At 38.9% G+C, this 26219-nt stretch overlaps 1 protein-coding gene across 1 annotated transcript; it reads left to right on the top strand.

Moving 5' to 3' along the window:
• Positions 1–4713: 4713 nt before the first annotated feature.
• Positions 4714–26219, top strand: LOC144666987 (adenylate cyclase type 3-like). The gene is made up of 24 exons (XM_078528441.1): positions 4714–5637; positions 9664–9813; positions 10479–10609; positions 11265–11376; positions 11931–12055; positions 13462–13623; positions 13892–14069; positions 14776–14943; positions 15654–15694; positions 16184–16237; positions 16682–16742; positions 17281–17378; positions 17791–17878; positions 18501–18617; positions 19724–19825; positions 20372–20547; positions 21602–21686; positions 22035–22076; positions 22348–22467; positions 23129–23275; positions 23468–23560; positions 23974–24091; positions 24476–24600; positions 25472–26219. The coding sequence occupies exons 1-24, from the start codon at positions 4819–4821 to the stop codon at positions 25631–25633; spliced, it is 3474 nt and encodes a 1157-aa protein (XP_078384567.1). The 5' UTR covers positions 4714–4818; the 3' UTR covers positions 25634–26219.

Below are 26219 nucleotides of genomic sequence, written 5' to 3' on the forward strand. Positions count from 1 at the left end.
AGAATAGATAATTTACGAAAACGAAACCTTTTTAAAGAACATAACTAGAATCTCTGTAAGTAAGCTCGTGTCTCGAGCAGTTGTTTGCATTTATTTATTTTTAAATGACGCTTGCCGTTTTGTTTACAAGTAAGAGTTTATAATTAACGGAGTATTTTGTATTTGATTATTTATTGAGTATTTTGAACTGATTCTTGAGCTGAACTGACTGACTTGGGAACTTAAAAATAAATAAATATTTAAATTACATTTATTAAGACACAGTTGGGTTTAAAGTTAAACTGGCTAGAAGCGAAGCTTGTGGGGCCGTGTTTTCCCGATCGAATTGGAATTTGAAAGTGTTGGTTTTTGTGAAGGGAGGAAAACTGGAGAACCCAGAGAAAAACCCTTGGAGCAAGGACGAGAACCAACAACAAATTCAACCCACATATGTAATGACCCTGTGGGAGACGCGGGGAGCGCGCTCGCCCCGAGTCGAACGGCCGGGTCGAGGCCGGCCGGGGCGCTGCAGTGTCTGGGCGACACTTTACTCTCACAGTGCCCCTCCACCCAGGTGAAATGGGTACCGGGAACTGCTGGGGGGACCCGCGAGGACAGCATCCCATCGGGGGAGAGCATACCCGCGCGCACGGAAACCGGGAAAGCCCGGCCGAGGGCCACAGGCCGAAGCAGACTTTACCTTTTTTATGTAATGACCCTGGGCCCAGGATTCGAGCCCAGGCCACATTGATGGGAGGCGAGCGCTCTCAACACTGTGCCATCCCTGCTCCCACCTTCTCAAGGAAATGAGAGAGATATATTTTGATAGGGGAGGGGTGCTAGTGAAAACAGTGCCTTTTCATTATCCGGGACATTGCAAGTTTCTTGTAAAGTGAGCATGCGCCAAAATCTCAAGAAGCTGAATTATTGCAAGTACAAAATAAGACATGAATTTCTATTGTTCTAAAGAAACTTCTAAGAAAATGTCAAACGAATTTGACTAGTGACTGTTGTATACATTGCACGGGATGTTTAATTTAAGTTACTTTCACTTTGGTGGTTAATTGAAAACTGTCTGAACTTCGTGTCAATTTCGAAAACAAAATGGCGACCATTATTTGGATGTCAAAGTTTGAAGGAAGTGAAAACTCCGGTTTAATATTTCATTTCAAAACCTTTCAACGTTTTCGACATGTTGCTGAAAGATCGCTTAAGGCAAAATGGTCCCCAGTCTTCAAACGTTTTTGTGTCTTTGCTGATTTGAAGGTAGTTTCGAAGGTAGTTTTTTTGTTTTGACTTAGCTGTCGTTTGATCCAATCAATAACATAACTGTCGAAGGTTATATTTGGTCTGCAAACTTGTAAATACGATTAATGCAGGGAAATTAATGAGACTGAGGAACACGTTTACATTTGAGTAGGTTGGGTGGCATATGTAAACTTGACAATTTAAATATAAAGTAGATTAAGAATTTTGAACCGTTCCCATCAAAGTGTTAAAAAGAGTACATTTCTTAATTCAAGATGCAAATTGTGACATTACGAACAGCTTGTTGAATTGTGTTTTGCAGGTTAGTGCCTTAACTAGGGCTGATTTTAGTGACATGTGCATAATAGGCACAAGAAAACAAAATTGCTCGTTCTTGCGCTTACGCGTGTGTTTATCCCGCGTTAATTCCTAGTGAGAACAACATAAAAAGATTAAGTGTGTTCGTTTTTCGTATGTGTTAATGCTTATGCTCCACTGAAAACCAGCTTCTTGGGGGATAAACGGAAAAACATGAGAAGAGAGTTAATGACGCATTGTGAACGCCTTCTGCTATAGTTGCCCCACTTATTTGTTGTCATGGGCGGAGTTTGTCTATTTATAAGCTCTTTGTGAGTTGATTGACATTTAGAATGTCGTTTCCGCGCAATGAGGAAATTTTGTGGCGCCGATAGCTCTGGTTGTAGAACTCCCCAAGGGCGAAAACACCATATAATTTGAAGTTACTTTATAGCTGAAATCGTTCGAATCAGCAATTTTTTTAATGGTAGTCTCCTAAAAGACTTGTTACACTCAAGCAGGTATAGGATGACAAATTATTTATTTTACTTTATTAGCATTTTCAGCAGCTGTTTAATTGTTTACTTATGATCAAAATAAGGGAAAACCGAAAGAGCGTAAACTGTATTAACAAGAAAAATTGGTAAACGTCTACAACTTAAAATTAAGATCTTACGCGAGGGAAAATTTAGAGATTACAATATTTTTCTGCTGATAAAAGTCTTCATTTTATTTATGCAGATCTTGTCTATATTGGTTGAAGGTTTCGATGCAAATACAAGGGTTTATTTTTACCCTTTTATCATTAACACCACCGGTTGGGGTTATTCATCGAAAGTGATAATTAACTAGCAAGGACCACTTCGGCATCGCGCTGTGTATACTTGATGAATGGTTTGGCAATTTTCTTAGGTGATAACATCAAATTGCAACTTAACTGAAACAGTACAAAAGCTAAAAAAATCGTGGAAATGTGAACTGCGAAGTAATATTTAATCCTGCGGAAATTGCAGCTCAATATAAGGAACATTTTGCAAACTAATTAAAACAAAAACGCCCAAAAAAATGCGTTTACTGATGAGCAGTATATTTCCCCCGGGCGTGTTTTATACGCCTTGGCGCGTTTTTTCATAGCCGTCCGCTGCAGCCTACAACGTGAAGCGCCAAATTCTGCGTATTTGTAGAACAAAAACTTTGACGGCGAATTTTTGTTTCTGTTTCGAATTAAACGCTCCCTGTACATGGAACTGAGATATTTAAGTCTACACCAGTGGAAACATGGAATAGACTTTAATATAATGCGAGATTCTTAAGTTCAATATAAATTAATTTTTTTGTGTTCGACGTTGTCAACGTTGTATTTTGTATTTTCACAAAATATTTCTATTGCCTATTATTTTCTATAATCTGTTTACTGTCAATCGATTTTTTAATTACATGGCCACTTTCTTTCTTCGCTTTTGCCTTTTTGCAGGAATAAGTTAACTATTTAATGGTCAACAGCGAGACACGTTGGGAGCAAAAGCCTTCGATTTCAAATATATTTTATTTTATTTTTTAGCGATCGAGTCGTTGCTCGAGGCTTGCGAACGAACGGTCAAAGTATTTTATTAAATAAGTCGCGACAAGCTGCTTTTCAATGCATCTGAAAAGAGACACAAAGCTAGAGGATTTGCCATTTCCTTGTCAACAAAAGGGAAACAATGTTATCGCTAACGTCCAAGCAAAGAAAAGAATATCATTGTTGGTATTGAATTGTCCCATGATCTTAACAGAGACGAATTAAAAACAAGGTTCGCTATTTATTCAAACACAGGTGCTCATTTGAAGGTCGTATAAAGGTTTTGCTTTTGATGAAGTTGCTGATGTTTTTTTTGTAGTTTTACTATTTTTTTTTTTTTTAAGGGGAACATGTTTTAGCATTTGACACCCAAGTTTTACAGCTTTGAAATATACACAAAACAAAAAAAATGTTATATGACAATTACCACCGCTGACGAAAATAAATTTAGTTTATTTTAATACTTTCAATTATGATCGCTCCCTGGTGATACGGCTCTGATCATAGCGACCATTAGAGTGAGTGAGTTTTGTCGCTTTTAAGTTGCAGTCTCGCCAAATCCATCTCTAAAAGAGTGATATCATTTCTTACTACTCATTTTCTTAAAAGGCGTTGCAAGTAGGCCACTCGCAAAGGTCAAAACAGATTAAAAGAAAAAACTTTTATTTCGCAATTGTTATTGATCTACTCGCCGATGGCAAGATAAACGAATTTAGTCGAGTTTCCAGGCTAAGACTATGCGTTTATAAGAGGGTTAGATATTAATTGAAGTCAAAACTAAATAAAGGAAAGCGACAAAATATTGATTGTCGAGAAGAATTGTTTGTTGTTAGTTTCTCAATGCTAATTTCCTAGATATTATTATAGATCACCGTGGGGTAACTAAAAAATAACATAATTCTTTCGTATACCAGAGAATTATGTTTAATTTAGCTGTTCTGGTCTATAATTTGCTTATTTTCCGGTTTGTCGCAAAAACTGTAGATTTTTAGACAACGAAGCCAAAACAAATAGATTGCGACGTCTAAAGTCAGTTTTGCATTGGTGCCGGAAAAACTTCGCTAACAGTCAGAATTAAACAGCTTGCGTTTGCTTCTGACCGTTCTGAAATCAGCCGGTGTTATGTCTTATATACATTTCCAAGAAATTTAGCAATTGGACGATCGAAGTTTTACCCGAAGTAAAAAGTGATGCATGATGTTTATAAAACTCTTATTAAGCAACAACTGAAAACAAGTGTATATTCCTTCCAAGGACAGTATCTGTTTTAAAGGGTTGGTTTGTTCGAAATTGAATGACTTTTAGCGAAAGTGTTCATTCTACTTAATTTCATAAGCGCAAACGTTTCGAATTAAAAATTATTTAGGTGTAGTTTTGATGTTACGTTTTAGCTATTTTATCGTTTTAACACAACGAATTTAATCGAAAACCTCGCACTGACTTTTGACTATGATTTCTGCTACTGGTTGTTACTAAGGCAGGTGAATTGTTTTTGTTTCAATTGCTTTTATCATTTTCCAACTGTGTATATTGTCACGACAACCAATCACAAATGTCCTGAGGATTTGACCTGAATTAGCATAAAACCCAGCGGTCAGGACTCGCTATACTCACTAAGTAAACTTTCGATGATTGCAGTGTATGAAGAGATACGATAAATCTACGCGACAAGCTGGTAATTTGCGGTAATAGCGGTCGATAAAGGCGAAAAACGGCCAGCGACTTGACCCAACATGAAGAAAAATGTTGCTAACACCAGAGTTTCACCGGCGTTTGTTACATGGAGCGATGAAATCGAGAATAACCCAAACGCCGCAAGCAGTAACAGGAAAAACAATTCCAGTCCAGAACATGGCGAAAACTCTACACCGAGTTCTATAAAAACTACAAGGACTGCGAATATCGATAGAAGTATTTCTGAGTCGAAGATTAGTACATCTAATGTAAAAGTTGCCTTTGCGAAGGATAATTCACACAACATTACACAAACTAGTAAAATGCGACTTATATTCGCATCAATGGGAAAGCTGTTCTGTTTGCCATCTTGTTTCAAGGTTGAATTTTCATCTCGACAACTGGAAGAGATATATCAGCGTTATTACTGCCGACAAAAACTTGACAGGATTTTGTACATAATTTTACTGGATTTTGTGGTCAATTTATGCCTGATCGCAATGTACTCGGCAGTTTTCGACAAAACGAACCCAACACAAGTCAATCGGCTTATAGTGACTTGTACATTCTGTACAGTGAACCTAACATTTATTGTGTTATATTTTTTGAAGCTTTTTCCTCCTCGAATTTTCCAACTTCTGCCTTATATAGTATGGTTTACGGTGTTTTTCCAGTTACAAGTGGACTTAGCCATTGGATACGACCCTCTGGTACCGAGTGCTTCTGTGGGGATGTTCGCTTTTTTCATGTTTATCTCGAATGTAATGCTACCGGCTAGTTTACCCTTATGTACGGCTTTGGCTTTGCTTGCGGGCGTAGGGCATGTCGTTATCACCAGCACTCTCGCCAGACAAAATCGCGAATATTTTGGACGGCAGGTAAGTAAGTTCTCATATATACAATACCCGGTTTTTCGTAGGAAGGTCAACAAAATTCTATTTCCGGGGGCATTTAAGGGAAGCTCTTAGCTTGTCCTCTTCTTGAAAAACTATTACCCTTTTTCCTGAGTCGAGTCAGTCAACACAACTTAGAAACTCGCAATTGAACACATTTTCACCGCTGAACGTTTACAGTTCCTCGCTAATTATGGCATGATTATCGATCTTTCAAAACATAAAGGTTTTATGTAGTTGTTTTGGCGTCGATGAGAGATATTCTTCCGCAGATGAGATATTCTGCCGATAAACTGAACTCGCGCGCGAGCCGTCTCCGCCTGTTTTAGAAGCCAAAAGCGTTTTGAGGTATAAACAAACGTCGCATATACCAAAATTAATGAATAAAACAGAAAATAGACACCTTGAATTATCTATACCCTTTTATCCGTAACGTAGTTGTATTCAGAATGCGATTTATTAGCTCGGATATTAAAGATTCTCGCTAACCCTTCCGAGGAAACCGTGTCAACAATGGAGCCAAAAAAGTAAATGGTTTTCAAATTTGTATTATAGCTTTTGTTGCGTCGCCTAGCTTCTTGCTCATAAAATATTAGTCATTGGAGGGTTTTTTGAACAAGCCTGTTCTTTTCATGCCCTGTTTAGAGTCGTATTGACAATGAAAAATCTTCACGATATTATACCAACATCTTTATTAGTGCAAATAAGCAAAACATGCTTCATTTAATTGCATAAACCTTTAGGTCTCCTTCGCAACGGAAGTTGTTTCTTTCGCTCAGCTTTTAGCCTTTTTTCTCGCCTGGTTTTGCGAAGATATCACATCTATTTTGACCGATTCACGAAAATCTCAAGCTGTGTCGCTTATATTACTGGTTTAGTTCACTGAAACATGATAAATCAATACTTGAAAACGGCAGCCCGGCAACCCCCCAAAAAATATATTCGTAAAATATTACAATTTCTGGGAGAAGTTGTGACGGCTTTTTTATTATTCGAATTTAGTCTTAAACGTTTTGTTCAACATTTCTCGATGCTTAATTTCATCACAATTGTACAAATAAAACTGCCGTAGCGAACGATAATTTTGAGACTCATATAACATATTCACTTCGATTGTATAAAGTCATTTTCTTGCGCCTAGCAACACTACTAATTAAAATCTACTTGCAAAACGATTTTCGGGAAACTCTCTTTTTTTAAAAGTAGTGCGTTTTTATAAACCTTTACAAATACGAAGCAATTTCGCGTTAAGGCCAGCGCAAATACAATTTTCTACGATAAAAATACATCAAAGTTTATAGTTTTAGTGAATTGAGGCCAATATTATTCCCGCATTTTCGTCGTTTTAATGAAGCATTTTGCGCAAGGTTTTGTTTACAAAATCTATCAGGAATAATGGCTTAGGACTTATAAGTTTGTCACAAGACAGGTTGCTTACGTCAGTAACACAAATCAACCAATCACAGCCTTCATTAAAGATTTATCAGTAATGATGTAATTCGAGTAATGAATTGTTTCGTAACAGACAAAGCAATCGGTGAAAGAAAGGAACATCGATTCGTGAAACGAATCCGATACGGATCGATTCCACAACCCTTTAAATGCACGAATGAAATGAAATATTTCATGCTGATATCTAATCTTTTGAAATTTGGTATTAATTACGGCTTATTAGTCTCCTTAGCTTCATGATTTCCCATTCATTTTCACGTTAAAAACTGAAAAATATATCTTAACTGCTCGCAGCTGGAACATTATAGCAAATCATCAATTTGAATCGAAGAATGGCGTCATTGTCAACAACTGCCAGAGAATTTCCTTGGAAGGATTCTGGCTTAATGGCCTCATTGTGTAAATAGCGTTTTGATGAAGGACGGGGAACACAACATTACGCACCTTGCCGCACGCAATGTTTGAATTGCTCTTTTTGCATACACCTCCACTTACGTGCAATTTTCCACGTCGAAAACTGCGCCTAACAATTCGGCCGTGAGTCAGGGGCACCCAACGAGAAAATTTTACTATAGGTGTCGGAACGCCGTTTTTACGTTAAAAGTGCCTTCTTAAATTAACGGTAAGAAAAGTGTATATTTTCAGATATGCTAGCTGGACTTTCAAACTTTAGAAACAGTTTTTGGGAACCCGAATTTACGAGTCGCTGTCGCCTTCCTAAAAATCGTAGCTGGCCTTTTTTCATACCCAAAACAACATTTTCTCTCTCCGAAAACAACAGGCATTACTTTCCTCATGTCACGAAAGTTTGAGCAAAAGAGATCTCCAATTTTTTATCACACTTTAATCCGAAAATCGTAGTAGATTATAAGTCTTCCTAACAGATATTCACCTAAACGGTCTGTTGGGTGCCTTTAGTAATCTGCTTTCTGTAACATTGCGCGAAATCACTCAGTATCAGCCAGTTTTTCGCCTGATGGAAAGTTAAACTCTACCCTAAACTCGACGATCTATAGATTTTTTTTCGACTTCGTTCTTCTAAGAGATAAAGTAAAAAAAAGCTGCGTTTTCTATTTTCGGCTTTAATCCGACTTCCTCCTCGTCAGAAGAGTTGGGCGAAAAGTTGGTATAGCTTGTGGCAACATGTGCAACTAAAACTGCGCGCTGTTGCAAGTTCCTAGCCCTTAACTTAAATTTTATCACTAATTCTTGTATACCATGTATGTGAAGAAAAGAGGGGAACAGAACCTTTGCTGCAGTACAGAACGTGAATTATTCTTTCCGCAACAAAACTTTGTGTACATCTATAATTGATTGACAGGAATTAGCACTAATTTCCCAATATCTAGTTTCCCCAATTACGTATTAAGTACTCAACCAACACAACTATTTCCTTTCAATTATTCTGATGTCCTCTCTGTTAATTTTAAATGCAAATTCATCACGTTCGTGCTAATTCGAATTAGTTTGTGCAATTTTGCTAGTATGGTCGTAATGAAGCAGTTTGCACTTTTCAATCCCTCAAAGCAAAAAAGTAAACGGAGAAGAAAGGAAAATAACTAGAGATGACAATGTATTGAGAACAATATAGGGTGGTGCCTTGCCCCCTTCACCCACCCCCCTCCTCCTCACCCCACCCGGGTGAGAACCTGGTCTAAGTGCTTCGCTGTTTTCTTGAGATAAAGCAAAGACGCATTCAAGGCTAGTGATCCCATCAGGCCGGCGCCTAGGAGTATTTCCACTCCCTGCTGAAGGAGAGGATACAATCTTGGACAAACAATTGTAGACAAGCGCGAGTGTAGCGCAATTTCTTGAAAACCACAGCTGTAAACATTTAAATTGTTTTATTTACCCCTTCCCCAGTTCACTGTTGTTGTAAAAGCATGATTCTTGGTTGAAAACAACATTGAGGTAATTGGAGGGGGAAAAGAAGGTAGCGAACCCGTTATCAGTAACTTTAAAAGCCGAGACACACAAAACGACAAACCGCTGCAACATGTCGCGGGGACAAGTTGATGCAACATGTTGCCTCGAGTGACATGGTCGGCATTTTTGTGAAAGTCTTTGTCGCTGCGATCAGTGACACGAATTCAAACTGGAGTTGGAGGTAGTGGTGGAAGAGCGGTTTTAACACTGCATAAAAACATAACTTTACCGTGGTGTAAAGCTCAAATAAAGCTGGCGTAAATTTGGAATTTATTCAGCTATACGCTGACTTTACATTTTTTAAAGCTGACCTCTATCCCAACTTTACACTCAACTATTAAGGTAGATAAAGAGACTCCTTTACACCAACTTTAAATAACATTTACACACGGTAGCGTAAAGGTCGGTTAAACCGCCTTTAACGACATTGATGGTGTAAAGTTGGTTAACCGACTTTACACCAGATGTAACCACCTTTAATTTCATGTAAATCCCAATTTTCATGCTGTGTAGTGTGTAATACCTTGAGATGGACTGGACACCATCCGGGTGGGGCGGGGGCGCATTTAAAAATAGTAGCATTTCTAGTTGCTTCATGCTGTATTAACGTTAACTTTGTTTTTCTCTCGACAGATGGGCGCAAACATTTTGCTGTTTGTATGCAGTAATATTCTTGGTGCTATAGACTTTTACATCGCAGACAGGAGACAGAGGAGATCAGTCTTGGAAACAAGGCAGTCATTGGAAGTTAAAATCACTTTAGAATCGGAGAACCGTCAACAGGTTTGTACATTTGGTTACCCTAGTAACCACATGTCAATCCACGTTACTTAGCAACGCCGCAGTCCTTTAAATAAAAATTATGGGCTCAGAAGAATGCGGAAATTCTTAGAATTTCTACACTTAAGTCCTGGCCAAACGGAGACGCAAGTAGACGCAGGTTGAAACATGCGTCTACTTGCGTCTCCGTTTGGCCAGGACTTGCGTGCACTTAGCGTCGACTTGTGATGACTTGCGTTCACTTTGGTCGAGATCAAATTTGCACGCAAGTCAACGCAAGTTTTTCACCGTTTAGCCACCCAACACAAATCAACGCAAGTCTTGTTGTTAACTTCAGGTACTGAATTGCAGCGCATGCAGTAGCATTGAAATGACTTTTTTTGACAGCTTACTTGCGAGTCCGTTTGGCCACGCAACACAAGTCTGTACGTTAGTTCAACCTTTGTGCGACTACTTGCGTTACCGTTTGGCCAGAGCTTTACGTCACTCTGCACACCATGCATTCCACTTAGGCCAATCCACTCGTCGATGAAAATGTCGCTGGTCGTCAATATTATGTTATTTTGCTCCTTTTTCCAGACTTTAAACGTTTTTTCCACTTTCTCTATTTCTTTACCCAGTTTTTTCCACTAAAAAGTCGTTATAACATTATTTATCTCCGTTTTTAGAGACGACTGCTTCATTCTGTTCTTCCAAAACACGTGGCCACAGAAATGGCGGATGACATTGAAGCTGATGGCACAATTTTAAAAGATGGTTCTTTTAACAAGCTCTATATCAAACGGCACGAGGAGTGCAGGTAATCTTCATTTGAACTACTTCTTTCCAACGTTTATAAGCTGTCATTAATGAACCGACAGCCTGTCTCTTTTTTCTTTTGCTCTTCAAAAACAACTCTGCCTTAATTAAACTACTTCAAGACAACGTAAACTATAGTTCATGTTTGTCTAAAGTACAACTACTTAAAAAACTCGGGTATTGCTCTTTAACCAGTCATAGGCAACATGCGTTTTCCTCAACCAATCAGGAGTAAAGACCAAAACCGGTTGTAAGCCGGTTTGTGTAATAGCTATTGTGCGCGCCTTCCCGCGTTTGGCATGGCTTGTACTTGCAAGGCTCGACGTGTCTTACGTTTGCTGCCATTGACGACGAGTTGTGACACTTTTTTGGTTTGGAGATAATAATTAAAAAACTAATCAAACTAAATTTGCCAATCTTATTGACGAAGTACTTACCAGAAGGTTAGCCACTTTGAAAACGTTTTGTAAATCGTTTAGCTTCGTAAAGATCGTAGAGCCGTTTTTTTTTTAACAACGAACAACTAATATTTAGTAAATAATAAAGATGGTAACTAATATTTATACAACTACTGCAGGTTTCTTAAAAAACGTTTGACCATGATACTTGTCAGACTATCAACTTTTTAATAATTGATCTTTTATTTTTATTTTCAGCATTCTGTTTGCCGATATTGTTGGATTTACGGAACTCTCATCTAAATGTACTGCAGAGGAATTAATTATCACTCTTAACGAGTTGTTTGCCAACTTTGACAAGATTGGAACGGTAAGAATCTTGTGCTTCTCTTGAAATGAAACGAAGTAATAATATAACTCTTTGATAATGCTATGAACCAATCAGAATATGAAACGGAAACGGGAATAGGACCAGCGCGAAACAAAAAAAAAACAAATAAACGCAAACCCAACCTCGTACCCAGGGTCTTCGTTTCCCTTGAACAGCCGTCGAGAAACGAGCGACCCTGGAAAGTCCCGATTGGAAGTCTGAAAATATCGGACTTCCGGTTGAATTGCGCATGCCTAGCTTAGTTCAAAGGCCTGACCAACAAACTTTTTATTGTTTTTACTTCCGGTTAATCTTGTTCAGTTTTTCAAGCCAATCAGATTCGATCATGCAACGGAACTTTCGAGAGTCGCTCGTTTCTTCAAACATGCATGCGCAGTAAGGAACGAAGACTCGGTACGAGAATGACGCAAACCATGCCAATTGGAACACGTTTTTACTATCAATGGTCAGTGGAGATCTTCTAATAAATTTAACAGACAGCGTTTAATCCAAACTGTTTTCTTTCTAATCAAGTAATTTTTTTTTCTTTGCAGAAAAACTGCTGTCAAAGAATCAAAATTCTTGGAGATTGTTACTACTGCATCGCGGGCCTGGACGACAACAAGCAGCACGCGCAATACGCTGTTGAGATGGGTCGTGATATGATCGCTCACATTGCGTGAGTATCCATAGCAACGCTGTGTTGCAACACTTGGAAGAAATATATCGTACACTTAAAACAAAAAAAAACACTTCTCTAAATTTTCTTCTAAACATTGGAAGCTCAAGAATTTCTAAAACGTAAAGGCAGGAATAAACATGAATGCCATATTTGCGCAACTTAACGTAGGCTTACTGGCAATATGTCGTTCACATTTCAAACAATCCAAAAACTCTGCTCATCTCATAAATACATGCTTTGAGGGGTTTTGTGAATTCGTGATTGATTTTGGGTATGTTTGGAAGGAAATTAAAGATTAGTAAAATTTAGAGAAATTTGACCTATTGAAGATTTAATGTAGCTTTAAAATTAGAATTTGAAGTTAAAAATTTGTAGATGGACACCAAAATTGTCCCCTGACAACCTGGCGTGCTCTTGCCTGGGGCGTCAACTGTCTGTAGCGTTCCAAAAAAAATAAGTAAGTAAGTAAGTAAGTAAAGTCTTTATTTAACGAGGGAGCACAAAGCATAAAAACACTAACAAACCAGTGGCCCTCAATAATTATTTACAATAAAATATAAAAATACACAGAACAATACGAATATTAAAACTATGGATAAACTATGAAATATTCTTTCTTTTACCCCTTCTTTAAACCCCTTAAGGTCATGCCCTGAAATAGAACCGACACAATTTTTTAACCAAACTTGGCCTACTGGTTTATTACTTTAAGGGAACTTAAATTTTGAAATAAAAAAGGGGGTCACCAGATTCGTTTAGGAGCAGGAAGACCTTGTATATTCCATATAATTCCTTTAAAATTCCTCTGCGAATACTAGCAAAGTACACGTTTTTAACGATAATTTATTTTTCAAACACATGAATTGATCTGTTTTCATTTTCCAGAAAGATTTTGATCGCTACACCAAAAATATGAGAAAAAATTGACAGGTCACCAGGCTCGTTTAGGAGAAAGTGACAATTAAGTTCTCTCGCGGACTAAGCTGCATAGTAAAAAGCCGCCATTTTGTTGATATGTGTGTGTGCGCGCGCGCTAATTGCGCCTAAAATTCTGCGCAGTAAGGATGCGCAATGCAATACAGGGCAATGAACTTAAAATTTTATTCAAATTCACGTTTACCTCCTTCTTAATTTAGCCAGTGGCCACAGTGGAGGGCGGCGTTTAACTGTAAATCAAATAAGTATTTCCTTGGCACGACGAATAGGCCAGTTACCCTTTGCCTCTGTTTCAAAACGAGTATAAAAATGAGTTTCACCTACAGGTTCATTTCCATGCAAATCAAACTCATTTTCATTTGAATGGTTTCGCACGTAGACTCGTTTTAAAACAGAGGGAAAGGGTAACTCGGAAATGGCCTTTAAGTGACTTATTGTTTTGTCTCTGCTTGCCTGTTTCTCTACAGCAAGGTGCGCAGGCAAACAGGCGTGAAAACTCTGGACATGCGCGTTGGTATCCACACTGGGTCCGTGCTCGCGGGAGTCCTGGGAAAGATCAAGTGGCAGTTTGATGCGTGGTCAAATGACGTCACGCTAGCCAATAGTATGGAGTCTGGAGGCATACCAGGGTTTGTGAAAACCTTACTTAATAGGGGTACTCTTTTTTTTTCTTGGGATAAAGTTGAAGGGTCTGGATGGGGTGCTGTATTTAACGATTAGACAACAAGCTCGAGGTTTCCATCGGTTGATAGTTAGCGAGGAGGGAAGAGAGGATCTGTCCATCAGTTTTCTGGGCGTTTGCGTTTTAGTTTGCACTTTTTTATTTAAAATAGTTGGTTACAAATACGACATTTTCTTAAGCACACTATCACAACAGTGGCTTTGTTTCCTACACAGTCGTGTTCACATATCAGAGTCCACATATAACTGTGTACAACTTGATTATGAAGTCGAACCCGGAGAAGGACACACAAGAAATGATTTCATCAAAGAACAAGGCATCAAAACGTATCTGATAGTGAAAAGGAAAAACAATGGCGGCAATAACAATATAAAGACATCTTCCGTCAGCGAGGTAAGTGCTTTGAAAAAGTGTTAATTTTTTAAGGTAGTGAAGAATCATGCCATAACAGTCAACTTCTAATGACGGTGTGCTTATATCGAATGAACAGCTTTTTTTTTTCGTAACAGTGCTTCCTTCTCTCTCCTCTGTAGAGGCTCCTTCGGTGGATGGGTGGGGGGGGGGAGGCGAAGAAACACGAAAAATGAAAAATTGGGGTCCCCGGCGCGCTTTTGTTGCCATTCTCCCCAGACTCCGCGCGCTTACTTTTCACCTCTCCTCATTTCCCAGCCCGTAAGAAAAAAGAGAGGCCTCTGCGGAGGAGAGCGTTGCTTCCTCGTTTGTGCATGTCTTGTTGCTCAAACGCAGTTGGTAAAATTTATGTTGGTATTTTTTCAGGAAATGGGAGGCGCGGTGGCCTAATGGTTGGTGCTCTGGACTCCGGATCGAGCGATCCGGGTTCGAGCCCTGGTCGGGTCACTGTGTTGTGTCCTCAGGCAAGACACTTTACTCTCATAGTGCATCTCTCTACCCAGGTGTATAAATGGGTACCAGCGAATTTACTGCTGGGGTTAACCCTGCGATGGACTAGCATCCCATCCAGGGGGGAGTAGAAATACTCCTTATTGCTTCATGCTACGGAAACCGGGATAAGCTCCGTCGATATGGTCCACTTGGCTCGAATGCAGACTATACCTTTCCTTTTATCCCATATTTCCAGGAAAGCGATGACACTATGTGGTTGACTGAGCCTTGTTCAAAAGAGACGAGACGAACTTCGTCGCCGATAATGGAACTTATTAACTCCACTACTCACTGGGACGTGGGTGATAAGGACAGTATTATCAACAAGGAAGAGATTGAGTTCAGAAGAGTCTCACTGTTTGATGTGAGTAAAGGAATCAAAATTTTTACTGAGAAGCCTCGAAACAACGTCTATTTATTAAATAATAAGGATAGTAAATTTTTAACAGTTCGACTACGAGCCAAAGTTTTCTGCGGGTGAATAGTCAAGGAGGCTTAGCCGAGTTGATTTTCGCTTATAGAAAACGAAGGCGAGTAGTCTGAGGGGGAGGGACAGGAGGGTGAGTCCCCCCCCCCCCTTTTTTTTTCCCTTTTTCTCCCTCTTCTCTTTTTTTTATAATTTTTCTCTTCTTTTTTTTTTTTTATAATTTTTCCCCCCTCCCTTTTTTTTTTCTTTCTCCCCCCCCCCTAGTCTAATTGTTTTAGTAGAAACGCTGAAGAATATAAGTCCAAACACTACATATTTTGCATTTTTGAGCGAAAAATCAGGAGTAATTTTCCCATTTCAGAGCAGCGCGCGCGCAATCGTGTTGAAGAACAAATCAGAATTCCCGATTTCTAACAGAACAAACAGAACACCCTGCGTGCCTACTAGAAAGAAATGAATCGATACTTAACAGATCCATTCAGTTTGTCTCTGTGTAATACGGCTTTCCTCAAGCTAAATGTAGAGAGGTTTAAATCTTTTTTAAGAGTTTCCAGTTGAAATGAATAGATGGAAAAGTCGACATTGTGGTGCACTTTCTTAATAAACGTAATTCGTAGATAGGTGACTAATTTGTTTTCGTATTTTAGGAGGACGAGTCAGAGAAGTCTGATTCCTCTACCACATCAAGGTCAGTCGAGCTCTTATAATATGATACATTGGTATTTCAATAGAGCAATTTTCGATCATGAGCGTCCTAAAACCAAAACCAAAGTAATCCGTCTTGCCAACAGTCAAACCAGTGAGCCAATCAAAACTCGACGCAAATACTTGCAGCCGGCGCCAAGCGCGGGAAAACGTGCATGCGTGAGTCGCGTTTGGTTTTGGTTTTACTTCTGATTGGATGAGAAAGTGGTACGAGTTTTTTAAACTGACCAATCACTCAGCGTAGCAATGCAAAACCAAAAAATGCAAATAACCTTCGACACTCAAGTAAAAACCGCTGCATGTTGTCACCGTAATCTTTCTTGAGAGCCTACGCCTCAAAAATACCTTGTCGCTTTTTAGTTCATTGGTACGGGAATCAGAATTCGCTCTGGGACAAAAATAAAGCTGGCGCGGCTAAATTTGATATAGCTGAAACTTTTTTAATCTATTCTTTTTCGTTTGTTTTTCACAGCGAACGAAATCTCAATAAACTTCTGTCCGACGTCCTTGATGAACGAGCAGGAGGGTATGAAAATTTTTAAGTAGTAGATAAAATATGAGCGGGAGATCTGTATGGGCGGTTACAATGGCGAGCCGATAGGCGAGCCATTGTAACCGGCCATACAGATCGGACGCGAATATTTTATTCTACTTGTGAAATGAAAACAATTAATTGAATGCAAAGTATTGTTATGCGAATCAGCAATCAGTAGAGATCTGTATCAAAAGTTAATGAATACTAACTAGCTGAGCAGGGGTTTGTATCAAAGGTTAATTCTATTGTTTGATTTGTATTGGGGTTTACAGTTGTGTACATGTGATCTGAATACTGTGCTGGGATTGGTTTGCACCCTCATGAATAATTAACGAATTTTACAAGATGAATAAACAGTTGCCTAACTAGCCTTTGTAATTTTTTTGTGTTAAACATGTAAAAGTAGTATTCACTTACGTTTTTTTTTGGTTTTAGGGTAAAGGAAAAAATGAACCCCTTTACGCTTCGATTTCTAGAACGCGACAGTGAGTTCCAGGTAAACATAGCACTTTTATTTTCAAATGTTTCTCTTTTTTATTCACAATGCATTTTTTTTGAGATTGAAAGCAAATGGATTTTCGGGTTAGCACTTATAATTAACTCCGACATGCGAAGTGTTCCCAAGATGGTTTGCTTTATACTATATAGAACTGCTAAGTATGTTCGTCAGGTTGTCCAAATTTTTCAGTGCATGGTTCTCATTCCCACTTCTGGGTGAAGAGCTAGAGGGACTGTAAAGGCAAATTGTCTTGACCAAGAACACAACATAATAACCTTGGCAGGACTTGAACCCGACAACTCTTGATCCGAATTCCAACGTTATCCCATTTAGCCTACGAGCAGACCTTCTTCGGTGGCAACGCGCGAGTGGAGAAATCGCGGTTTGGTAAGCAAAGCGAGCCCGCGCCCCGCCCCCGAAGGGGGGCCCCCCGCAGGCAAACCCCATAACACACCCCCCCTCCTTTAGACGTTTTACAAAAATTTAGTGCTCATAATATTAGTAATCAGAACTTTATATTTTTTCTATCCCGCAGTACGCCCTGGAGAAACAGGAAATGAGCGGGGAGTCACTGATCTGTCTTTGTGTTATCATAATCTTCTGTTTCTTTGTGGAACTCACAATTTTCCCAAGGTAATTGTAACTCTACAGAGCAGTTTTCTACTGAGTGTCGTAAAACCAAAACCAAAGTAATCACTCTGGGCAATCACAAAGAACACAGACAATCCAGTAAACCAATAAAAACTCGAGGCAAATACATGCAGCCGGCACAAAGCGCGGGAAAACGTGCGCAAGCGAGTCATGATTGGTTTGGTTTTACTTCTGATTGGCTGAAAAATGGTGCGTGAGTTTTAAACCAATAACTGAGCGTAGTAATGCAAAGGCAACGCAAACACGAATTACTTTCGACACTCAAGTGAAAACCGCTCTTTACTGATTTACAGGAAGTACGGTAACAAGGGGAGGGGGCTGGTAATAAGGCTGCGCGTTTTTTTTAGCAGTTTTATGTTTGGAAAGATGAAGCAGTTCTTATTTTTTTTAACAGGTCTTTGAGGAACGATTTGACGTTTTCCTTGGGAGTGGTGTTTCTCTTCATTCCTACTATCATTACAATTGCCGCTAGCTGGCCAAAGGTAAGAGAGCACAAAGGGACAGAATTGCTCTATCTTTTAACGTGATTTAAAAAAAAACTCATAGAGAGAAGGCCTGGATCATATACAAGTGAGAATTGAGGGTGTCAATTGACGATGGAAATGGATTACAATATGTGCATATTTAATGTCTGCTGGCCTACTTACTCAAATTACTACTTTCAACAATTTTTGTTGCAACTAGGAAACTGTTAATTAAGGCCCTGTTAGAGCGGTTTTCACTTGAGTGTCGAAAGTACTTTGCGTTTGCTTTGGTTTTGCGTTCACTACGCTTAGTGATTGGTTTAAAAATTTCGCGCCACTTTCTTGGCCAATCAGGAGTAAAACCAAAACCAATCGCGACTCGCTCGCGCACGTTTTCCCGCGCTTCGTGCTAACTACATGTATTTGCTTCGAGTTTTGATTGGTTCCCTGGATTGTCTGTGTCGTTTGTGATTGGTCAGAGTAATAACTTGGGTTTTGGTTTTGATTTTACGACACTCAATTGAAAACTGCTCTAAAGCGTGCAAAGTTTTTGTTTCTTGAACTAGGAGAAATGTTTCTTCTATTACAGTTTAGATTGCAATGACTAACTTTTTGTTATCTTCTCTTTTCTCCTTTGTAGTATTTCCCAAAGTTTTTGGTGGATTTTTCAAATGTCCTTGATGGAAGTAAGCCAGCTCGAACACTTCTCGCCGCTCTAAGTGTAACCCTATTGGCTGGCACGGAGTTGATTGACATGGTAAGTGAGAGAAATTATAAATTACGAATAACTCAAGTAAATGACTAGATAATGAAAAAAGAAAATAACTCACGGCTTTGTTGTCCTTTGGGCGAGAAAAATATTCAGACAAAGACGCTACTAGAAACTTTGTTGTCCACACTTTCACGTTTTTCTTTCTTTCACATGTATATCCCTAATTGCAATAAGGTTGTCATAGAAAAAAGGAAAAAGGAAAAAGTCAAATAGGAATTACTAGCGCATGCATGAAATTTATTTGTACAAATGGCCTCAAAATGCTTCAAAATACGAATAAATCAATTAATCTTGTTACAGCATAAAAATGTGGACTTAAAAAGTGCAGATAAAACTCGTGAAATTTCTGTAAATGCTACCAGTTATGAAACTAAGCTAATTAATTCCTATTTACCCTTTTTTTCTTTTTTCCTTTTTTCTATGACAACGTTATTGCAATTAGGTGTAAGTAAAACAACAACAAAGCCGTCTTTTGTATTTTGGACATTACTCGTCGATAGACTTATCTCTAAATACAAAGAATGGTGTAGCACAAAATCTCAAAAATCCCAAAAATTAATTATGATTTACACTTTGGTCCGTTAAATAATTCCTAGCTCCACAAACAACAGAAAAAAAAAATGCCTTTATTTAGACACGACGAGGAATAAAGCTAGAAGCTTGTGGGCCTGTGTATTCCTGATCGAATTGGAATTTAGCTGCGAATACAGCCGCCCGATGTGTTAGTTTTTGTTGAGGGAGGAAAACCGGAGAACCCGGAAAACTCACAGGGGCCCATGCAAGCGGGAAACGTGTAGTAACAGTCAACGTAAAACCTTCCAAATTACTTACATTCGCATTTTGAGCCGCACAAACGACAAAATACGACAGCTGAGGTAGATTTACGTTTATTTTGAGCTTAAACATAGACATTGGTGGAAATAAGTTTACGATAATAAGACTCTTTCAATATTACAATACATTTCTCGATATATCGAACATACAAACAGACACGCCGCTTGTATGGGCCCCTGTGCCAAACTCAATCCATATATGATGCCGAGTCCGAAAACATTTTTCCTGACGTTTTTATTGTTCTTTTTCTTCTCTAGCTTGGTTGTGAGACAACTGAACTGGACAAAAAAGCTGTGGCGCTGAGATACAACAGATCTGAGCCTTTGAATCCCTCAAGCCCAGCCTGTGAATACCCACAGGTGTGTATTAAGTTAAGCTAAAATAGGCCTCATCACGGCTTTTCGACGCCATTTTGACGGGTGGGCAACGCGGGTAGAAATTACAGTGTTTGTATGAGAATCCTACGGCGAATTATATTTCAAAAATTGATCTGGACAACTTATGAATCATAAAGTTAAGATACTAGGCAAAAGTTTTATTCACCAAGTTTGAAGGATGTAGCTGGGCTAGAAAGCGTTCAGTTACGTTTTAAAATTTTCCATACATTTGTCTAGAATTATTTGTAAAGTCAACTTAGTTAAATGGGGAGGCCGAAACACGCATTCTCACTTTCGGGCTCCGCGCCACTTTTTCTTTGTAAGTCATTTAAATTTATGTTATTGTATTGTTTTTTGTTATTACTTGTGTGGCAAATAAGTAAAATGAAATAATAAAAATAAAAGCTTTACTACCGTGGTCCAGTCTACTTCTATCTTAACTCTTTCTAGTCCAGTATCAATCTTTTTTTTGTCATGCTTCTTAAACTCCTTTCTTACAGACTGTGTTAAACTCTTGTTTTTTCCCAGTATTTCTCGTACAATGGTATCCTGATTCTCGTGGGGATCTCGGTTCTAGTCCAACTCAGCCACTCCCTGAAGGTTTTACTGACCCTGGGGGTAGTGATGGCTTATTGCATCGTCAACATTTCTACCATGCATCAAATGTACGACAATTATGATATGTATGTGCACTTCAATCACGAGTAAGTACTTTTTCTTTATTGTTGAATTCTTGTGTTGGATCTAAATCCTAGGAAGTTTGGTTATCCAATAATTCTCGAAGGATCAACAGCTCTTACGAAGATTTCCGATAATTACCCGAAATTTTCCCGAAGATTCCTCGACAAAGAGAACCTCCCGAATATTTGCTTCAAAACAAGGTCGGAACGTATAGAAAAGTCAAGTACTGTACCAGAAACTGGCAAAGGTCATCTCGCTTCCATGGACACGATAACCTGAGAACAGCTAGAGTGAGATTCTCAAAACAATAAAAAAAGTTGAAGTCGCTTCCTTTATTTATATTTATGCCTTTTAATGCTCATATTGTGGGAGGCGCGGTGGCCTAATAGTTAGCGCGCTCGACTCCGAGTTGAACGGCCCGGGTTCGCGGCCTGGCCGGGGCGCTGTGTTGTGTTCTTGGGCAAGACACTTTACTCTCACAGTGCCTCTCTCCACCCAGGTGTATAAATGGGTACCGGCGAATTTACTGCTGGGGGTAACCGTGCGATGCATGGACTAGCATCCCATCCAGGGGGGAGTAATATGGAAACCGGGATAAGCTCCGGCCGTATGGGCCACTTGGCTCGGACACAGACTTTACCTTTACCTTACCTTTTAATGCTCATATAGAGCGGTTTTCACTTGAATTGTCGAGAGTATTTTTCGCGTTTGCTTGGGTTTTGCATTACTACGCTTAGTGATTGGTTTAAAAAAAATCCCGTCACATTCTTGACCAATCAGAAGTTACACCATAACCAATCGTGACTCGCTCACACACGTTTTCTCTCGCTTCGTGCCGGCCACAAGTATTTGCTTGGAATTTTGATTGGATTACTGGATTGTCCGTGCCCTTTGCGATTGGCCAGAATGATTGCTTTGGTTTTGGTTTTACGACACTCAATTGGAAGCTGCTCTAATCATGTCTTAAATTAATAAGGACCCCACTGAAAACCACCTTTTTGTGACGTGGGCTCCCTGCTAAAATATCTTTATTATTATTATTATTATTAATTACATTGTTATCATCTTTCTTCGAAGGCAAACATCCTTTTTACCAAAGAAGTACTTTTCATCCGTCATCATGGTACTGGGCTTCCTTATTCTGGTTCTTCATGGTCGACAGGTAGGAAACAATGTCCCGCCCCTCTCCGTCACTTGTAATTATACTCCTGAAATGTAACTCAACAACAATTGATCGAAAGCTTAAGAAATACATCTTGTAAAGTTTAACACCACGGCTTTTTTGTATTTTAACCAACCCGTCTTGTAAACGTTGAACGATGACCAAAAGAGTCAATTAAAAATTGTGGCATGTAACTGCATGTAACTGCAGATACTTGAGCATACTTGTAGCTACGCGAATTACTCCCCGGGAAGCGTTGCGTGACATTTCAAAAAACGGCTGCGATAAAAAGGCTAACGTGTAGACAGTCCTATCAGCAACGCTGATCAAAGAATATTTCTCTTTCAGGTTGAACGCACCGCTCGTCTGCTGTTTTTGTGGAAAATGGAGGTACGACTTAATTTACCACTACATCAATATTTAGACATTTTCTTCTTTCATGATTTCTTCGGCAAAGAAAACTGTGGATACAGTGTCCGCCCAAAACAAACATTAAAGAAGTTAAAAAAATTGTCACAGAACTGTAGTGGAGAAAAAGAAGTTTCAGCAACAAACACCGACAATGTTCATCAGAAAAAGTTTCTTTAGTTTTATTTGCTATTAATCACATCACGCTTCATTTCTGTATGGTAAAGTGGCGTTCTTTTTTTTTTCTTTTCAGGCATTTGAAAAGAAGACTGAAGTGGAAAAAATTCGAGGTAGAAATCGAAAGTTGGTGGACAACATTTTACCTGAACACGTGGCTGACTATTTTCTTCAACACCAGAGCAAAGACGAAACGGTATGTTACAAACACTGAACTTGTACTTAGTAGAAAGTTTGAAGACGTAAATCTGCAAAACTTTCCTTACCACTGACAAATGTTTTAAAATAACTAGTAACCAATCAGGTATTAAATCAGTGAAAGCATGCTTCACGTGACCGTTGACAAAAGCGCGGGAAACGTCCAGACACGCCTAATTTTGATTGGTCCTGGGCTTGCCTGTAATTGGTCAATTAGACGGCAAAGAAACCGATTGGACAGAACGCGTTTGCCACTCTGTAAAATCTGAGGGTTTTGATGTCACCTTTTCTTTCTACAGTGCTTGAAAAAAACGTTCTTAAAGGGCTTCAAGTTATAAAGTTGCTTGTGCGCCTCGCAGAGAAGGAATTATATTTGGGATTTTGGGATCAAAATGAACTACTATTTTGTCATAAAAGTAAGTAATTTCAAAACACGATTTTCGGGATGAGGGGAAAGTGAGGTAAAAGTCACTGAAGTACGACGTAAAAGAACAAAAGGAACTACAAAGATATTGAAGAAAGTTCTTACTCAAATGCTGTTGAAAAGAAAAAAGTATTGCCATCTCAAGAAAATATTCAATATACAGTACCAGAAAAAGATAATTTATTTGTTCTGTCAAAGTGTTGTGTGACATATTTTCCTTGTGTGACCGTGACAGGAGCTGTACAGCCATTCGTACAAGTACGTGACAGTTATCTTTGCTTCAATCCCAAACTTTGACGAGTTTTACTCTGAGGATCAAATCAATGATGGCGGAAAGGAATGCATACGATTCTTGAACGAGATTATCAATGATTTTGACGAGGTAAGAGTAGATCACTGGAGCAATAGGATGTTATTTTAAATCTCTCGCCTCGTTCCCAAGCCTTTGATCTTCCCTTCTACTGCAGAGAGAGAGAGAAGGGTCAATGAAAGGCTTAGGGACGAAATTGTGATGGTTGTTCAGGTCGGTCAGGCCTGGATAAATTCATTTCAGAATCAATTATTTTTTGTGCAGGTTTTGTCAGAACCACGATTTCGAAGTATTGAGAAAATAAAAACGATCAAGAGCACTTACATGGCCGCTGCAGGACTCAGACCAGAATATGAGGTAAAGAAGAAAGGTTTTTGCTTTGAGAACTAAGATAGAAGATAGCGACAGTCTCTCATTTATAAGGGCCGTATCTGATATTACATTACATCACGCAACACTCCAGAGTAAAAAGTTGCGTGACGAAGGATGATGTCACAATGACGTAAAAATCTAAATAAAAACCACTACAATAGGTTTTTTGTCTTACGTGACAAAATCGAGTAAACTGAAATAAAAGCTGACTGTTAAGATTCAAGGAAAAAAAGTAAAAAGGAAAAGTATAAAAAAACCACAAAGTTACAGAAAAACCACATTCAAATGCCTCGCATGTTATGTTTATTGGTTTAGCTAATAAAAATGAAAGAAATGTTTACCCGTATATTGGATTGACTCCTGGTCATCCGGGTCCTAACCTTTGCTCTTTTTTTCAGTCCCAGGACTCTGAACATTGGCAGCAGTTAGTGGAAGTGGTGGACTTTGCACTAGCTTTACGAGACAAACTGGAATCTATCAACCAAGAATGTTTCAATCAATTTGTCCTTAGAGTCGGTGAGTAATCGCACACAACTTCTTTCCTCTCGGAGCGGGTTTTTAACGAATGCCGTAAATAAAACCAGTGCAATCACATCAGCCAATCACAACTACGTATAAAACAAGCCATCAGTGCAAGGGCAGGAAAAGTCGCGTGGCCAAAATCGAGCTTACGTTTGATTGGTTAAGACTTGTTGCACACCTGCGTTTGATTGGTTAAGACTTGTTGCGCACTTACGTTTGATTGGTTAAGACTTGTTGCGCACTTCGTTATCAAGCCAATAGAAGACCTTATCAAACGCAGCACAAAAGGTAACTGCACATAGGTTATAAATTCTAGAACTATTCAAAGCGTTTTATATTTTCTAGTTGTAATGTAAAGCATATATTTTGTTTTCTTAGGAATCTGTCAAGGACCTGTGGTAGCCGGAGTAATTGGTGCGAAAAAACCACATTACGATATCTGGGGAAACACGGTGAATGTCGCGAGCAGAATGGAAAGTAACGGAAAAGCCGGTTATATACAGGTTGGCATTGATTTTCGACTGTGTCTTTATTTCGCTCTGACTTTCAATTGTAGCTAAAAGGAATTAAACACTTCTCTTTTTTCTCTCTTTTTTATGTGGAAATTGCAAGTAACCAACAATCTACACTCATAGAAATAGTCAGATTACAAAGATCTTTCCTCATCACCCCCTGAGCACTGTGTCACGGATTTTAGCCAAATTTAGGTTTGGGAAATGACCATCAAACCTTTTCGGTGTAATATACAATAATGAAGGAAGGCACCTTTCAATAACACAGCGAAATACAACCTAGAAGGTACGGATGGCCAAAAGTGAAGAAGATTGAAACGGATTGCGGTATATTTAATTAGGTTTTTGAAACATCTTTTGGGCTGATTTCACTGACAGTTTTCCTAAAGTTGGAAATCTCGTTTCCTTGTAACTTTAGATTATAACGCCCCTCTCGGGGGAGACACATTTGGTTATAATGAAGCTATCGTTTTGTCAGTTAGATCCATTGAAATAATTTCTTTGTAAAAATAAAGTTTCATGGCGAGTATTTGGCAAAACTTAATAAAATAAACTTAAAAGATGTTTCCCACTCAGCCGTGTAGAAGATTTGTGGCATGCGTTTGACTCCTGACACCCAACATGCCAAAGGGGCACGGGAGGAGGGGAGTAAATAAAATTGCGTTTCAGTGGAGAGATGACAAAGTGTCCCAAACGTTTTGGCCAGGGTTGTTCCTTCCACCTTTCATTTACTTGGCTGTAACGAAAGCAGATGAATAAAATGCTTACTGGTTATAAGACTTGTGTTGGTCAGCAAGGTATCATATAGCTAACGTCGTGCCGTTTTATTCTTGGTAGTAACGTTTACATGTGTTTTTTTTAGGTGACAGAACAGACGTACGAGATTCTCAAGGATAAAGGATTCAGTTTTATTTATCGTGGACCCGTAAAAGTGAAGGGAAAAGGACAACTTGTCACGTATTACCTCACTGGCCGACAGCCAAAGAAACAACAACTGAACTTGCCAAATATGGTGGCATTTTGACGTGACTTACTCAGTCACGTAAATACAATGTCACGTCATCCACGTTACATATTACCTTGTAGAATTTTGATATTAAATTGTACGTAGAAAAGTGAAACAGAAATAGCCGCGTTGTAAATACGAGTAGAGTATTTTGTATAAAATGGGTTTATATGCCGAATTAACGACAGCAAGGTAGCAATAGGAAGAAATCTGTAAAATAATTCAATGTATGCCTAATGAAATGTCGACTGAAGTAGCACATATGGGACGTGGCAATAAACACACACAAAGTACGCACGACCCATGCGTAGTTTTGTGAGTTGTTTGTTGACATGTGCTCAATAATGCTGAGTCAGCAGTTTCAAGTGGCATAATATCGCTCTTAAGACATTTTAGGATCGAAAATCGAAGTTGTAAATAGTAGAGATATAACGAATGTAAATATACTTGGCTGAAGGAAAATCTTGCGAACTTGTTCTTTCTATTCAATCAAAGTAACTACTATATTTCATGGCCAGGAAGCCACTAAGATGAGATGATCGAGATCGTGCATGGAAACTCATTTTATCGGTAGCTGTTATAGAAATACAGAGGTTGTTTGTAA

Source organism: Oculina patagonica, chromosome 9 (assembly GCF_052425735.1).
Source record: "Oculina patagonica isolate OP01 chromosome 9, crgOcupat, whole genome shotgun sequence".
In the NCBI taxonomy this organism is placed as follows: domain Eukaryota; kingdom Metazoa; phylum Cnidaria; class Anthozoa; order Scleractinia; family Oculinidae; genus Oculina; species Oculina patagonica.

Bases quoted from the DNA above. Each gene is read 5' to 3' on its own strand.
- LOC144666987 (XM_078528441.1), top strand. From the start codon at position 4,819: ATGAAGAAAAATGTTGCTAACACCAGAGTTTCACCGGCGTTTGTTACA. The intron at 14,944-15,653 runs GTGAGTAAAGGA...TTCGTATTTTAG, and splicing joins GAAGAGTCTCACTGTTTGAT to GAGGACGAGTCAGAGAAGTC. The intron at 21,687-22,034 runs GTAGGAAACAAT...TTTCTCTTTCAG, and splicing joins TGGTTCTTCATGGTCGACAG to GTTGAACGCACCGCTCGTCT.